The 17846-nt window shown below is 41.4% G+C and overlaps 1 protein-coding gene across 23 annotated transcripts in view; it reads right to left on the reverse strand.

Moving 5' to 3' along the window:
• Window positions 1-1596: 1596 nt before the first annotated feature.
• Window positions 1597-17846, reverse strand: part of Dlg1 (discs large MAGUK scaffold protein 1) — a 210279-nt gene continuing 194029 nt past the window's right edge. For all 23 annotated transcript variants that reach the window (XM_037209803.1, XM_028894066.2, XM_028894065.2 and 20 more), the window contains 5 exons: window positions 17578-17679; window positions 17160-17332; window positions 12645-12754; window positions 6868-6959; window positions 1597-3284 (listed from right to left, as the gene is read on the reverse strand). In XM_037209803.1, coding sequence (XP_037065698.1) covers window positions 3178-3284; window positions 6868-6959; window positions 12645-12754; window positions 17160-17332; window positions 17578-17679 — 584 coding nt within the window. In that variant the 3' untranslated portion in view covers window positions 1597-3177. The remainder of the gene's footprint in view (window positions 3285-6867; window positions 6960-12644; window positions 12755-17159; window positions 17333-17577; window positions 17680-17846) is intronic.

Here is a 17846-nt window from a genome sequence, read left to right on the forward strand (position 1 = left end):
AAACCAGGTAACTGATTTTTATGGAAAACAAGGTGGAACCATTTGGAGTTCAAAAAACCAGGTTTTCTGAAAAAACAAGGAAAAACCAGACTTCTGTCTCTCCATGGGTTTCTAGCAGGATGGCTGATTTTTAAGTTTGTTGCTCTGACCACAGCTATCTTTTGGAATTAGCTCCAGGACCCCTGTGGATACCAAAGCGGGATCAGGGCTAGGTGCTCCGAGTCACCCGGACGACCTGAGTATTTGGGAAGCTGTGTATGAGTTATACACAAATACAGTATCACTTCCTTGGGACTCTGGCATCCAGATTTTCCTGTACCATGGATCAATTCTCTCCTTAGATACCAAGACAGGCAACAGGGAAAGGAGAGAAATGGCTCTCCCAGTCATATTTAAAGTGTTTTCATCTCATGCCAGCCATGGTATGACCTTTTTGTATCATAGTTTTTTAAAACAAGTTTTATATTCATTGTTTTGCCTGCGCGCGCACGCACACACACACACACACACGTGTGTGTGTGTGTGTGTGTGTGTGTGTGTGTGTGTGTGTGAGAGAGAGAGAGAGAGAGAGAGAGAGAGAGAGAGAGAGAAAGAGAGAGATAGATAGAGATATCCCCTGAAAACGGAGTTACAGTTGTGAGCTGCCATGTGGGTGCTAGAAACTGAACCCAGGTCCTTTGGAAGAGCAGCCAGTGCTCTTAACTACTGAGTCATCTTTCCAGCCCCATGGTGTGACTTTGTAAAGAAAGGTGTATGCCTACATTGAACTGGAATTCTTTCGATGCACCGTGATTTTGTGTGCACGTGTGATTGCGAATGTGTGTGGGAGCACCTGCGGCAGGGGAGATCAGAGCCGGATGTTGGCAGTCTTCCTGTAACAGTCTCCTCCCAAGGCTTCATGGGTTTCATGGAAACCAGAGCTAGCCATTTGATCCAGTGATCTCACTCCAGCCCTCACTCCTCTCGGCTGCTCCCCCAGTCCTGGTGGATTACCACTACTATTGGTTTACCGAATTGTGGAAAACCAGTGAGAAACTCTACCATGCTGGCACCTGCTCCCCAAGGTCTCAGTAGTATAAAGCTACCCGACCATCAATTCTGCTCCGCAGACATCTGGAAAGAAACCAAATACAATGTTCAGAACACGAATGACATTCTTCCTGTTCTTCAGGGTGTGACCACTTACTACTGCACACTCCAAATGGCTTATGCTGGGACCTCGCTTGTTGTAAGGTGGCTTTTGGAGCTCTCAACATCTTTCACTTTTCTTTTCTTTTGGTTTTTTGAGACAGGGTTTCTCTGTGTAGCTTTGCACCTTTCTTGGATCTCACTCTGTAGCCCAGGCTGGCCTCGAACTCACAGAGATCCACCTGCCTCTGCCTCCTGAGTGCTGGCATTAAAGGCATGCGCCACTGCCCGGCTATCTTTCATTTTTCTTCCTGAGTGTTTATGTTTGGCAACAATCTACCGTATCTAGTGTAAGAATTACACATATTGCCTCCTGTCTTTAAACTTAACTTGTAATGTGGTGAATGAGTCTGATTTAACAAAACAAAAACACAAAAACCCCTCCAAAGATTCAAGACACATTTGATATATGGATTTTACAATAAAGTTTATTAGCTGTTCTCCTCTTTCTCATAAATGGAATGGATAATGTTGGTATTTTTTTTTACAAACCAGTACTCATTTAAGAAATTTTAACAAGGTTGCCAAAAAACCACATATTGAATAAACAATTCCAAAGAGCAATGGGAAGCCAAATGATGATAATGATGGACTAGAGAGACCGATTTCTGAAGGCCTTCGGCCTCTCACTAAAATTTAACAAGTTTGCTGTGAAGACCTGTGCAATTCTAGTACAGCGCAGCCACACAAGATGAGTGAGGTCTGGGACATCTCCAGAGCGGAGCTTGTTCGTCTACTAAGGAGAGAGAACTAAAAGGAAAGGCGGAGGACCCACATCAAACTCCACCACAGGCACACAACACTGACAGGAAACCTAGGACTCCTCGGGAGCTTCTGTAGGAAGGAGGAGAACACGCTCACACGGCTACCTGCAGTCTAGTTTTCTAGGATTTCCTCACCACCACCATACACTTGCTTTCAGTTCACATGATTAAGGAAGATAGGTCTCATCAATTAATACTTAATTTAAAAACCAAACAAAAAGTTAGAAGTAGGTGGCAAAAGAAAAATATATTTTAAATATATATATATATGTTTGTGTGTGCAACTATGTAAAGAAAATAATTCCCATAGTTACAGAGTTGAGTTAAAGAAAGTTTTATATATATTTATATATATTTTATTATAACAAAATAGGCAGTTATTGTGGGTAAAATAGTCATTAAAATCTGCCCCCCTCCCTAAGCATACATTAAAATTTCAGGCTATGAACTGGACACCTTCCCACTGACATGATTATCACCACATCTCCACATTAACTTGCCTGTCCGCAGTTCTGTCTGTGGAAAGGTGAGCCCCCGAACCCCTCAACAGAGCTGTAATGAGAAAGTGTATGGACAACACTAACCAGTGCTGCCCACACCGACTACAGCACACACCACTGTTCTTCCTCGCAAGTGGACTAGGGGAGGGCTCACACGATAAAGACCTCTCATGAATAACAAATAGCCCTCCTGAAATTATGAGTGAACTCAGACATTCATTGTGAAATAAAACCCCTACCTTTCTTGTCTTTAGTGAAATAATTACTTTAATACCAGAAGTCAATTGAGGAAAGAACTGGAGAGCTATCACACCGGCCAAACCATGCTATTAAATAAGTGTGCACTGTTGCTCAAGGTCCACTGAGTCACTGATTGAAACCACCTTTCGTTCGTTTGTACCGAAACTGGAAAAGAATGTATATAAAGCTTTTCTGAAAATCTCTTAAAGTTAACTTTCCCTTAAACATTAAGGAATTTTACAATTTTTGCATCTACCCCAAACCCTTGATAGCTGGTCCGGCTATTCCTCTTCAGTCTGAAGAATGGCCGGAAACCGAGAGTAACACAGAATAATACAATGATGCAACATGAAGGAGACACTGGATGTCAATAACGGGCACAGGTGCCAACCGTGAGGGGTCTGAGTCAGTGTGAGAGGAGACTCGAGAGACTCCAGGACAGGGGAGAGAAACGAGACCGTGGGAAAGGAACAGGAAAGCCATCTTCATAATTTCTCTTTTGCTGGGACCCAGATATAAGGACCAGACTGCTCTTCTATGACCTGCTTCACCTGGTTGTAGATGTCCTCCAGCGTGTCTCCCTGTACAATGGCTGTAACGACACAAAGTTCCAAGGCCCGTGAGTTGTCTTTCTTCGCCAGCAACAGTACTGTGGACTGGGAGAAGGTAAACTTTGGAAGCAGCTGTACACAAGCATCTCCTACTTGCTCGGCAACAGCTGGTCATTCAGCTAATTTCACTACGTGGACAGCGCACACACACACACACACACACACACACACACACACACACACACACACACACAGGGACCGAAGAGGAGACGCGGCCATCCTCCTTGACCTTTTCTTTTTGTTTAGTTTGCTGTCATCTGAGCTTGTATTAGCTCACTCACTCACTCACTCATCTGATGGTGCCTTGCACAAGCTAACCCCATGCTCTATCTCTGATTTATGATTTCCTCAACTTCTGTGGGAACTACAGAGAACAAGCACAGCTACGTATCTCGTGGTGGCGGGGTAGGATATTAGGGAAAGACAGCTGACTGGATTGTGCACTCTGCTGAAGTATGAAGTGTGCCAGGTCCTGGGTGTAGGTGGACTGATATACATAAGCCGGGGTCTTGTAGTTAGAAACTATTAAAATCAATATTAAGAAATAATGTGTAAATAAAAAATGGCAACACAGGCATGTATTAAGGTGCATACCTATAATTTCATGACTTGAAAAGCCGAGGCAGGGGGATTATAAATTCTAGGTCAGCAGGGGCTACACAACTAAATCCTGTCTCAAGAATCACAAACAGAGCTGGGCAGTGGTGGTGCACACCTTTAATCCCAGCACTCGGGAGGCAGAGCCAGGTGGATCTCTGTGAGTTCAAGACCAGCCTGGTCTACAGAGTGAGTTCTAGGACAGGCACCAAAGCTACACTGGAGAAACCCTGTCTCGAAAAACCAAAACCAAACCAAACAAACAAATGAAAAACAAACAAACAAAAAATCACAAACAGTAACAACAAAAATGGCAGTGATTACTAAGAACTAATTATTTGGGTACTTGGAGCCTCTAGTCTGTAAGGCTCAAAGGTGAGTTAATGAAACTAAAGAGGACTCCATGGAGCCAGGCAGGTGGCTTACAGAGACTAATCCAGCACTCAGAAGGCCCAGGCAGGTCTGTAAACGTGAGGCCCACATGGGCTAGCACCAAGTGTGAACAGGTGTAAGGAAACCACAATGTCTAGTTTCTGATGGCCTGAGACATCTGGAATAAAATGCCAAATGGAGATGAGGTGTTAGGTAACACTGTCTGGCTGGTGAATGAGGTTAAGTATACCATAAGGAGGAACATCTATGTGCATAAGAAGAGCGTCTATGTGGCGAAGAATGTTGGAGTAATTAAAAGTTTTAAGTTTTATAATGTTTGCAAGTATCAGCTTTGTGATAGAAGTTCACATTCTGAGCTACACAGAGTATCCTTTAATATCTGCGGAGACACAGACATTTGGCAAACACCAGCTTCATCTGACTGGCTCACAATGCTTCACAGGGCAAGTCACAGTGTCGAGCAGTGAAGGGCAGCTGCTGAGGTATGCCTTGGGAAACACACACACACACACACACACACACACACACACACACACACTTTGTTTACTGGGTAAGTTGTGGTTCTCCTGGGTTGGAAAAGCAAGAGGTCAAGGCCACAGACACCTCAGCCATTACCGCTGACACCACCCCACTAGGAAGAGTCCAGAATGGCGCCCCAAGACTGCATGATGCAGAGGCTCAGTGTCGCTTCTTTGAAATGCCTGCTCCAAACTCAGATCCCACATCTGGGGAGATCACAAGCTTCCCCCTGCCTTTCACTCTGAAAGAATGCCAAGGTTATGACTGACTAATAAATAAAGGCTAATGGGTAGTTCTAGATTAAAGGAGATCCAATATACATGCTCCTGGATTGGATCCTGATTTTTTTTTTTTTTTTTTTTTGTCATTTCACTCTAACACTGCTAATATCTGGGGAAAGTCTGTATTACATGGTAAGATTATCAATGTTAATCGCACGCTTTAATCTCGGGAGCAGAGCCAGGCGGATCGCTGTGAGTTCGAGGCCAGCCTGGCTACCAAGTGAGCTTACGCAGAGAAACCCTGTCTCGAAAAAACAAAAAAAAAAAAAAAAAAAAAAAAAAAAAAAAAAAAAAAAAGATATCAATGCTTGAGTTGATTAGCAGCATTCTCATATGAGGGATATAAGCAAACATTCAAATGTCTTTTTTTTTTAAATATTGACATATTTAGAAGTAAAGGGCATCTATTTGTAACTTACTCCGATGTTTTAGAGATAAAATGATAACATTTGGAAAATATGGGTAAAGGGCACGAGCTGTTCTTATGCTAATATTCGTATGGTTTCTAAGTCTGAAATTAAAAAAACCAGACCCCCTCTGCCTTCAGCACATGGCTTATGATGTCAGAGCACTTACTGGAACTCATGTGATCATTAGTTCACATGAGGTCTTCGAGGTACTGTGTGTCGTGGTCCCAGCTACTCAGGCAGCAAATGTCAGAGTCACCTGAGTGCAGGAGTTCAGGGCCACCTTGGGCCACCCAGCCAGACCCTCTTTTCTAGCCAGGTCTCAGCTGTTGTGCCAGCAGTGGGCTAGCTGCTGCCACAGTGGGGCTGTTCATAGTCCCCTCCAGCCCTCAGTAGCCTGTGTGTACCCAGTCTACAGTCTACTGTTACTGTAGCAGAAAACACACTAAGACACCTGATCCAACAATCTCATTTCTGGGTATATACCCGAATAAAAAAAAATCAGTATATCAAAGAAACACCTGCAATTCTTTGTTAACCTCAATATTCACAATAGACAAAATAATGAAAACCACTTATATGTTTGTCAACAAAGAAAATATGGGGCATCTGAATAAAAAGAAGGAATCCTATCATTTTTGAAAACATGAGTGAATATACAAGACACTACACTAAATTAAACAAGACACACAAAAACCAATTTTCCATGGCCTCATTTACCTGTGGAATCTAATCTGAATTCCTAGAGGAGTACAGTGACGGACCCCGAGACTGGGAGAGGAAGAAAACCTGATTAAAGGATACACACTTCTCTTTTCAGGAGGACGTGGTGCTCTGGCCACAGACAGCACTGGGAAAAACAAGACCCTCCAAGACATTTCTGTATTTGATGTACAGCATGGTGACTACATCACCAAAGCAGACCTCAAGTGACCTCACCAACACACACCACACCAGAAACTGTGCTGACGTATGTACTACCATGACTGTGGCAATCAACTTACAAAGTATATGATATTACACTGTACACCTGAATACCTCTGAATTCTAGAAGTTCTATCTCAGTAAGCCCGGGGAGAATAGATCAAAATTTACAAAGGGTTAAGAGAGAAGGCCGAGGCTTCACAGAAGCAGTGAAATTAAATCTAGTTTCCTCTGGTCGATTGTGAATTCTTCCTGTGCGCACACCACAGGAACACTACATCTTAAGGCTCCCCATTCCCAGCTAGGCTAACTTTTGAGTATTCTGTGGGATAAAACCCACAGATCTTGTAGTTTACTTTGAAAATTACAGGACTAGTTACTACGAGTAGATGTGGATACAGCAAAATTCTCTCATAAAGGGCACTGTCACACATGGTTCCAACCTGTGAAATGTTCAGTGAATTCCTGTTCCAATTTCATGGCTCTCTCAAATGTTTTTCTGGCTTGTTCTTCTGTTAGGCGCTTATTCATTTCCCTATGCAAATAAATTTAGAAATTGGTGATTACCATATTGTAATACTCTTTGAAAAAAGATGAGAGAAGACATAAAATAATGCGAGTTCAACTCTGGCAAACCGTGGCCGTCACTAAGAACGGCTGCAGCCACAGGCCTGCTGCCCAGCACACAGTGGGAACAGGGCTGCAGCACTTTCTACACTAGCTCAAAGCAGCCAGCGCACTCACCTGGGACAAGGCTCACTGTGCACGTCAGCACGACGTGATTCACAGGCCTATGTACCAACTCACAGACTGTAAATGCACACACCAAACAGCACGGTCAGAGAGTAACAGTTTGAGGAAACAGTGAAATAACCTAGCTTCTTCGCTGCTCAAAGTGTAGTGGGATGAGAGAGAAGAAAAAGGAGGAAGACTTGTATATTACAAGTTTAATCATCTGTCCTGAGTAAAACTTATTTAGAACTTGGTTAGAGGGGAAAACTGTAAACATATGACATAAGGAAATCTGGCTATATGATATTAAAAATATTAAATGTGCCGCTTTAATCCAGCACTCGGGAGGAGAGCAGCGGATCTCGTGAGTTCGAGCCAGCTGCTACAAGTAGTAAAAGGCGCAAAGCTACACAGAGAAACCCTGTCTCGAAAAACCAAAAAAAAAAAAAAAAAAAAAAAAAAAAAAAAAAAAAAAATTTAAATGCCACATTCACAGCGAAAGGCTTCTAATTCAGTAATTACTACTCTTCAAATATATATGAAATAATACATGACATTTATTTCAAAATAATCTGGGGGTGTGTGGACAGAAGTAGTAAGCCAATCCTATAAATCTTCTTGCAGCGGCATGATGGGTCCACAGGGAGGGATTTGGTCCCACTTGTGACAGGAAGCCTTTGGTATCTCAGCATGACGAAAGGCATTTCGTGTGGCTATGGTACAGTGTTCTTTCAATCAGGATTCAGAATTTCAATCAGGCATCAGAGTTCCCTAGACACTTCTTGTAGGGTAGGTATAATGGTGATCAACTCCTGCTTTAGTTTATTTCCTCATTTAAGAAGAATTTTATTATTCTATGTGTCATGGTACATGGGCATACACACCATGGCATCCATGTGGAGGTGAGGACACCTTTGTGGTAGTTTCTTTCCCCACCTTCACATGGGTTTCAGGGACTGAATGCACATGAGGCTTCTGCAGCAAGCTCATCTCCTCGCTGGGCTGGATCGCTGGACCCTCCCCCACTCTTGCTGGGTGTAGGGTTCTTGATTGACAGGCTCTATTTCTTCCGTGTTTTTGATGCACCGATTCACTGCCTTCGGACTTAAAGTTTCTGACAAGAACTCCGCTGATAATCTTACTGGAAAACCTCTTGGATGTGATGTGTCATCTCTCATGCTGTGTACAACACTGTCTTCCAACAGTCTGACTATAATGTGCCTCTCAGGGCACCTCCATTTCTTTTGCTTGAACTTTACTCAACTTCTTGGATATTTATATCCTTTTTTTTAAAAAAAAGATTTATTTATTTATTATGTATACAGTGTTCTGCCTGCACGCCAGAATAGGGCACCAGATCCCATTACAGATGGCTGTGAGCCACCATGTGGTTGCTGGGAATTGAACTCAGGACCTCTGGAAGAACAGTCGGTGCTCTTAACCTCTGAGCCTTCGCTCCAGCCCTTATATTCATTTTAAAATAAAATCTGCAAAGTTTCTTCAAATAATCTTTGTTTCCTGCTCCCATTTTTGGATTCATGATGTATATAGGTCTATTTGATACCGTCTCCCAGTTTCTTGAAGCTCTGTTAATTTTTCTCTAAAGTTTCTAGTTGCTCCTCAAACTTGATAATTTCCATTGTCCCATCCTAAGTTTGATCAGACTTCTGTCTGTCTGTTCAAATTTACCTGAATCCCTCTAGTCAATTTACTTTAGTAACTTTTTTTTTCATTCCCAGAACTGAAAAAAAAGGAAAGATCTTACTTTCAATTATGTGTCTCTGTGTTGCTGTATGGGTATGTGTGCATGGGTGCAGTGTCTGTGAAGCCAGAAGAGGATGCTGGGTCCCCCAGAGCTGGAGCTACAGGCTGTTTCAAGTTGCCTAAAGTGGGTCCTGGGAACCTAAGTTGGATCCTCTCCAAGAGTAGTATGTGCTCTTAAAGGGTGAGCAGTCGCTAGCTCCCCAGAACTTCACATCTTCTCTTACTGATATTTTCAATTTGCCCAGATAGAATTTCCGTGACTTTGACCTTGTCTTTTATGTATCCTTAAGGTGTTATAAATGTCATATAACCTAAGAGCAGAAAGAATACTATGGAAACAAAGAGGACAACAGAGGCGAACACAAGTGGGTATGAGCACTGAATGATATATATGCATGAGAATGTTACATGGAAACCCATAGTTTTATTTAAAAACCATGTATTGTAATAAAGTCATTTTACAGTCTGTAGTGAGTTTGACATTTGGTCTGTCTCAGGGAATTTATTTTATTTTTTCCTTTGAAAGGATCATTCTTTGCTATACTTTTTCAAAAAAGATTTTTTATGTATACAGTGTCCTGTCTGCACACCAGAAGAGGGCACCAGATCTCATTGCAGATGGTTGTGAGAAACTATGTGGCTGCTGGGAATTGAACTTGGGGCCTCTGGAAGAACAGCCAGTGCTCTTAACTGCTAAACCATCTCTCCAGCCCCCTTTGTATACCTTTTTGTTTTTGTTTAAACATTTGAATCTTATGATTCAGTAACTCTGGACACTCATTTTTGCTGTTTTATTTAAAATTTTATTTTATTCAGTTATCTGCTGTTGTAAAGTGTTTCTGTGCTGAGGCAGCCTGATAAAATTTTTCTCAGGTGTTCTCTGAGACTGTGCCATTCTATGGTCATGTACAATATATCTCTAAATTATACCCATACATGTGACTACTTTTCAAATGTCCTGGGCTGGATAAATAAAGGAGCAGGAGCAGGGCAGGGCTGTGCAAAGGCACTGAGGCGTCCAGTCTTGAAAATTACTTAATAACCAGGGGTAGCTTACTGTACTTCTAAGTCAGACACAGAAACCATCTAGCTGGCAGTTCCTCATCCACAAAGACAGGGTCTCTGTTGTGTCCTTGGCACCTACAAATTGCATGCAGACAGCTGAGGAAATGCATGAATGGCTGCTTGCTATGGGGCTAAAAATAAAGGCATGGGGTGTTGACACCATGCTGAGAGCTAAAATTAACCTTTTAAACCAACTCTAGGGAGCTGTAAGGCTTCAAAAGATTTCAAAGTTCCAAAATCGATAGATCAAACAGATAGATCCTGCCAGTGGAACCACTGCACACGTGGGGTGATGGGTGATGGATTACTACTGTAATCCATCATTTGGAGATCTTCTTGGGTGACCCTGCCACCCCAACCCCAGGCTTTGTTTATGGTGGATAAGTGCTCTACACTGGACTTTCAGTGCCCTGATGTATTCTTATATTTTATCCACCTACCTACCTACCTACCTACCTACCTACCTACCTACCTACCTATGTTTTTTGAGACAGGGTTTCTCTGTGTAGCTTTGCACCTTTCCTGGAACTCTCTCTGTAGACCAGGCAGGCCTTGAACTCACAGAGGTCCACCTGTCTCTGCCTCCCGAGTGCTGGGATTAAAGGCGTGTGCCACGACCACCTGGGTGGATTTTTAAATTTTAAACCAGCCTTACATTCTAGGAATAAATTCTGCTTGGTTATTATTATTATTATTATACTTTATTAGGTGTAGGATCATGTAAAATTTTCTTTCCTTTTGTCCTTTTCTTGTTAACACTTTTTGAAGTGTAACTTTAAAAACATGGAAGGGTAGTATCTTAAATGTACAGCTTGACAAATGGTCACAAACCTGTGCACTGAGTACTCAGGTCCAATGCAGAGCATTACCAATGCTCTGGAAGTCAAGAATGCCATCCTCAAAGCTAAGTTTTATTTGGTTTCTGCAAGAGATGATTAAACCTGGAATTTCAAAACATGCAAACATTTAACTTGAGATCTTTTATTAAAATTGTTAGGATTCTTCTATGCATTTGTACATAGCCAGTGACTGCTCATGCTTATTTTTGCAAAATGTTTCATCATGAAAATGTCATAATTGATGTATTCGGTTGGTGGTAGTCATTTAGGTAGTTTCTAGGTGTTGGCTATTTGAATAGCACTTTTGCTGGCAAGAAAGTATGTTTGGTTAAAACAAGCAAGCATTTCTGTTGTATGTTTCTAGGAATGAGAGTTCTAGGCTAATCATAAATTAGCATATGTCAACCTTTCAAAGCTACTGTAAATTTATCAGTGTAGATTCACCAAGAGACTGTGAGGCATTTTCAGATGCTCCACATCTCTGTCAAAGACGTGCGCTGTCTTTTTCCATTTTCGCTCTTCTGGTATGTGCAGGTGGTAACATGAGCACGGCTTTCACTGTGTAAAGCTGGTCTCCTGCTGAGTGTGTGCCGACCGTCTGGAGGGCATTTCAGTGCTCTGTCCACGGCCTGATTTCTACTGGGCCTGTGTCGAACTATAGCGACTGCTGATGTACGCTGATGCCCCTTCCCATTCTGGTGTTAGCACCGAATGCTTGACTTCGTTTCTTGGTCATTGTTAATGTTCACTGTATTTTCAAAGACCATCTTTCCATCGACCTGCTCTGTTGTACACCGACTTCCTATTTCACTAACTTCTCTTCTGCCTTCTTGGAATTTAATGGCTTCCAACTTCTCTTACGCTCTCTGAAACAGCACCTCTCTCACTCCGTAGCCCAGGCTGGTTTGGATTGTCAGCAGCCTCCCTAAGTGCCTCAGTCCTGAGATGGTGTGTGACAACATGCCTGATGTTTGGTTTCGTCTAGTATAGGCTGTGTAATCTCTCCTTCACCAAAGACATGACATTAAGTCTGTTAGCGGTTTTTGTTTTTTAGTTTTTTGAGACAGGGTTTCTCTATGCAACAGTCCTAGCTGGTATTGATATGTAGTTCAAAACATTTATCACTTTTTCTGGAATTTCCTTTTTAACTTATTCAGAAGTATAATACTCAGTTTTTAATACGAAGGCATTTGAATTATATTTTTTATTAATTTTGCTGTGGGCAGAGGATATTTGTTTTCAATCACTTGAAAACTGTACCTGAGCAGACAGTTTGGTAACTGTCACGTGTGTTTGAAATCAATGTGTATTTTGCATATGTTGAGTACAGTATTTAGTGAGTATTGGTGTCAAGTACAGTATTTTAATGAACGGAATATTTAGGTTCATTGACACTATTTTTTCTCGTTTTTATTTGTGCTTTTTCTTTTTTAATTAATTCTACTAAACAATGGAATGACATGTTTCCATGTATGTATGGAATACGTGTGTCCTTGTATGTGTGTCAGAGAGCAGCGTGCAGGAGTCCTTCCTCCCTCTGCTCTGTGCGTCCTGGACTGCACTCGGGTCGTCAGGCTTGGAGGAAAGAAAGCGCCTTTGGGAACCATCTCACCTTCTGTCCGTAAGGAGCCACCATCCTTCATCTTTTTAATGGCTGTTATACAGCCGCACTGCCCATTTATTACTATGAATGAAGATGCTGCTGCTGCTTTAATCTCACAACACCCTCTAAGACAGGTGTAACACTACTCTCTCCATTTTATATGAGACACTGCGATGCACGCTGCAGTTAAAGGGAGCACCATAGGCATTACACTTACATGATATTTTCCATGGATTTGGGTTTGATAAAAATAGATATTGGGTAAAGTTGTGCAATCTGCAATCTCTTTATGGCATTTCCGGACACATCAAGGATACAATGTTTGCCCTAAAATAGAGACAATAAGGAAGAAAATTAAGTAAGTGGACCAAATCTTTTCAATTACATTGAAAGTGTCCCCCACAACTCACCATCTGAATTATTCTTCATTTAGATCCTTTTTATCAAGCAAAATTGTCATTTATCAGTAAATTTTAGAAGGAAAATTAAATGAAGAAAACAATGATTATGAATAATTACTTTCCCATTCTCAAAGCCATTTCAAAGAATTAAAATGCAGTTCTCACATCCCTCGTTTTTATAAAGCAGCAACCGCTCAGTGGGTGGAGAGAGCTCGGTGCTAGTGTATGGTCTTCTTGCAGAAGATCTGCGTTTAGTTCATGGCACCCATGTTGGGCAACTTACAGCCACCGGCCAAATTCCAGCTTCAGGGGATCCAAAACCCTCTTCTGGCCACAATTGGGACCTATGTGTACTCACGTGTACGTACGTACACACACACACACACACACACACACACACACACACACACACACACACGTTAAAATATACAAATAACTCCAAAGGTCATTAACCAACTTCATTTTATAAAATGGCATGACCAACAGAAGGTGAACAAAATCCTAGAATTCACACTCTTTCAAACCTGTAAACCCTCACTACCGCTATCCTTTAAAAATTATTTGTATTTATGTGCTCCACGTCTGTATGTGCTCAAGGAGACCCGAGGAGAACAAAGGATCCCCTAGAGCTGGAGGGGTAATAAATAGGCAGTTGTGAGCTACCTACGTGAGCACCAGGAACTGGTTCTCTCTCTGTGAGAGCAGTACACACTCTTCACCACTGAGACCCCTCTCTAGCCCCTCACCACCGCTAGTCTGTTCTTTCAATCCTCATTTCATTGGGGACTAGAAAATACCATAAATTGACATTTGGTAAACCCAATTCTGGATTTATGTGACTTTTCTGACAAATTCACTGACACAAAAGGTCATTTATATTTTTATTACAGATGAGTATTTCTAGTTAAATAGGAAATGAAAATTAAATAAATTTTGTGATGTTTAAAATTAGGTCCTCAATCTCATAAAGTACCTTATAATTTAAAGGTTATAGTTCCTGTTAAGAAATATTTAATAGGCATATTTACAATAAAAATATTGAAAAAGACTCCAAACATACAGAACAGGAAATGATATACTCACAGCACTAAATTTTATTACTTTTATGTACATGTGCATGTGTGTAGGCCAGAAGCTGACCCGACACCAGGTGTTTTCCCTAATTGTTCTCCACCTTCCGTTCTGAGACAGGGTCTCCCTGAACCTGAGGCTTGTCGCTCAGCTGGACTAGCTGCCAGTGGTTTCCGGGGAGCTTCCTGTCTTCAGTTCCCAGGGCTGGGGCTACAGGTGCACACAACACGCTCTGCCTCTTGTGGTACTAGAGGTCTGAAGTCAGGTATCCATGCTTACGTGGCGAGGGCTTTGGCAGCTGAGCCGTCTCTGTGGTCCGTGTTAGGTTTATGACACAGTTCATGGACAAGCTGATGGACTAGTTAAAAGCGAGGCCTAGCTGGAGGAAGCAGCTCACTGGGAGGGATTCTGAAGGGATTTGTGTATATTTCTACTCTCTCTTCCTTTCTTTCCTCACCATGGACTGAAACCTCAGAGACCATGGGCTACAACAAATGCTTCCTCCCCCCGCTTTCCTTCACTGTGACAGAAAACTGACACGCTGGCTTCACTCTCTTCACATAGACATGTAAATTCCAGAAATACTACCCACAGATAGTGACATTTACTATACGATCACAGTATAGCTCTAGCCGGTCATCTAATGTCCCTTACTGAACAAGCAATAGAAAACTGCTGGCTGAGGAATTGGATTTACTTACAATGTCCGAGTTGCCATCAGGTGGGCGCAGTCCCTCAGCCCTTGACATTCCAGATCTGGGTATTTTATTAACTGGTTTGTGTGCTGCATGTGTGTGTGAACGTGGGGATGTGGAGGGCAGAGGCCAAAGTTGGGTGTCCTAGCTCCTAACCTTACTTTTTAAGGTTAGCTTCCTCACAGAACCTGGGCTACACTGGCTGGCCTGTGAGCTCCAGGGACTCATCTGTCACCACCCCGCTCACCCCCGACTTGCCGGCTCTTACATAAAAGCTGGAGAAAGCTGGACACAGGTCTCCCTCTAACTAACAAGCACTTCACCCAGTGAAGCATCTAACCCCAATCCTGGCATTTCAGAAGAGTACCGATCATTCATTTCACAGGATAGGATTAAATTTGGCTCAGCCTGTCTCTTGGCTATCAGAGGGCAAGTTATACATTTTTGGAAGGCACACCACTCTTATGAGATATCTATTTTTCCCATTTCTACTGACCATGTGATATTCAAACTTCTGTCTGCTTAGAATTTCTCCAAGATAAAATTATCTTTGTCTTTGTAACTAGTAATTTCAGGGATGACGCTTTCTCAGTATGTAAATAATCTTGTTTCTTATAAACCATCACTTACTGTGATTATTATTATTATTATTTTTTTTTTTTTGGTTTTTTCGAGACAGGGTTTCTCTGTGTAGCTTTGCGCCTTTCCTGGGACTCACTTGGTAGCCCAGGCTGGCCTCGAACTCACAGAGATCCGCCTGGCTCTGCCTCCCGAGTGCTGGGATTAAAGGCATGCGCCACCACCGCCCGGCAACTGTGATTATTTTAAGATAAGTTTTAATAATCTCTAACGTTCTTGCCTGAAAGCATTACTACCGTGTGTAATTTCCTACTGTGTCATGCCGTGACCTTGTTAGCGGCCGACAGTGCAAGCAAGCACAGCTTCTCCTCCACCTTTTCATTTCTGTATTGCTCATGCCTTCATGGGATACTTCATTTTATTTAACCCTATGCTTTGTGATCAGTTATTAATTTACTTTGACAATCAAATGCTAATTTTAAATTTCAAAATTATACAAAATGTTTACTCAAACGCCACTCCCAGCCTCGTCGATCCATCTTAAAAAATACAAACGTGTAGCTAGGCTGGCCTGAGCTGCCTCCACCTCCTCCAACAATCCTACCAGTGTGCACCACTCCTTTCCCTGTGCTGGTAACTAATCTCATTAGGTCCTGATTAGTCCTTCCTGTGTTTTCACATAACTGAGTAGATTCGTTTCCTTATTTCTTCTTTTCAAATATCAATTCAAGACGGGCGAGGTGGCGCACACCTTTAATTCCAGCACTCAAGAGGCAAAGGCAGGAGGATTTCTGTGAGTTTGAGGCCAGCCTGGTCTACAGGACAGCCAGGACTACACAAAGAAATCCTGTCTTTCAAAACCAAAACCAAACCAAACCAAACCAACGAACCAAACAAGCCCCAAAAGATAAAATATAGATCTTTCTTCATGTTGCATATCAATTCATAGATACTTCATCATTTATTAAGTGTAAAGAACTCCAGCTCATAGATATTGCTGATTTTCAATCACTTTTCAATTATCTTTGCTTACCAACATGTACTAGTTTTACGTATTAGTAGGGTTAAATGTGATACATGTACTGAGTCCGGACTCATCAAATACAACTTTTTATTCACTTTCCCTATATTTTTCCCTATCTCTACTAGTTATTAGCCTACCATTGTTACTTTTTTTTTTTTTTTTGAGAGACCAGGTATTACTAAAACCACTGATGTTGGCGTGAAACTCACCATAGTCCAGCCCAGCTTCAAGGTTATAATTCTTCTGTGATGTTTCCTACTGATTGATTTGATAATGCCAGATTGACCTTGAATTTATTGGACAGACTGACTCAGTCATGGTATGGTAACCTTATGATATAGTTAGAACATCATCTTGAAATCATCATAAAAACTGTTTTAACCTAATGTCAACGTATTATCAGACTATGTTAGATAATGTTTTAAAATTACTTGTTGCAGGGCACCTTTAACCCCAGCACTTGGGAGGCAGAGGCAAGTGAATCTTTGCCTCTCGAGTGCTCCAAGTTCAAGGACAATCTGGTCTACAGAGCAAGTTCCAGGACAGCCAGGGCTACACAGAAACCTTGTCTTGAAAAACAAAACAATAATAATAAAAAACAAACCAAGACAAAAAAAGCAAAACCAAGGCCAATCCAAAACGAAACCCCCAAAACTTGCAGTTACACTGTTTTTGAATTTTTATGCTGTCTTTGAAGACTCTGGAGACTTTTTTGGCACCTACGATTAACATCTTACTCAGTTTTTCTCATGGTTACTTGACTTTAGCCAGGACAAGGTCTGGCTCTAGAAGAGGCCTTAAGATTTTATTCTATTTTACAGATAGATACATGTGATCACCTTATTTTCCGATTTTACTTAGCTACAGAGGTAACACTAACAGATAGTAAGGCCATGTCATCCACCTTCTATTTCTCCATACAAACTCCTTAGGAACCACACCAGGGTGACCCTGGCACTCACCTTCTCCGCTACAGCTCGCACAGACTGAACGCTTGTTCCATACAGATGGTTGTTATACTGGCCAGCTTCAATGAACTTATGTTCCTGGATGTCCTTTTCCATCTGTTCCCTTGAAGTCACAAAATGATAATCTCTTCCATCCACCTCATAGTCACGCTTTGGTCTAGTTGTATCTTCAATAAAAAAGAACTTGGGGAAGTGTTTCATATTTTAAAACAGAATAAACACATCTTCTACTTAATTCATTGCTTTTTAAAAAGTTTAACACAATACTTTTAAATCTAAAAAAGAGAAAGTAATATTGAAGATAAAGGAATAATTAATAAAACAATTAACTATAACCCTTTACAGCAGTTACATTTATTTTTACCAAACAGTGACAGAAAGTGCTAAAACAGTTTTAATTTGGGTTACTCACGAGGGACGCAGGATCCAAATTTGTCGGGAAATTCTGAGATTAAATCATCATTTACCCTGTCTTTCATGGGTCCCAATATAATGACTGGTCGAGTATAATTAACTACAAAGATAAACACATCAAAAAGAATATATACTTAACAAACACTAATGTGTTTTATTTTAGCAGAGAAGAAAACCATTCTGAAGAATCTCTTCTTTATTCTTTCTCTACATTATGCTGTTTTGTAAATAAATGTTATTAAAATTAAAATTACAACGTCAATCAAG

Source organism: Peromyscus leucopus, chromosome 12 (assembly GCF_004664715.2).
Source record: "Peromyscus leucopus breed LL Stock chromosome 12, UCI_PerLeu_2.1, whole genome shotgun sequence".
In the NCBI taxonomy this organism is placed as follows: Eukaryota; Metazoa; Chordata; class Mammalia; order Rodentia; family Cricetidae; genus Peromyscus; species Peromyscus leucopus.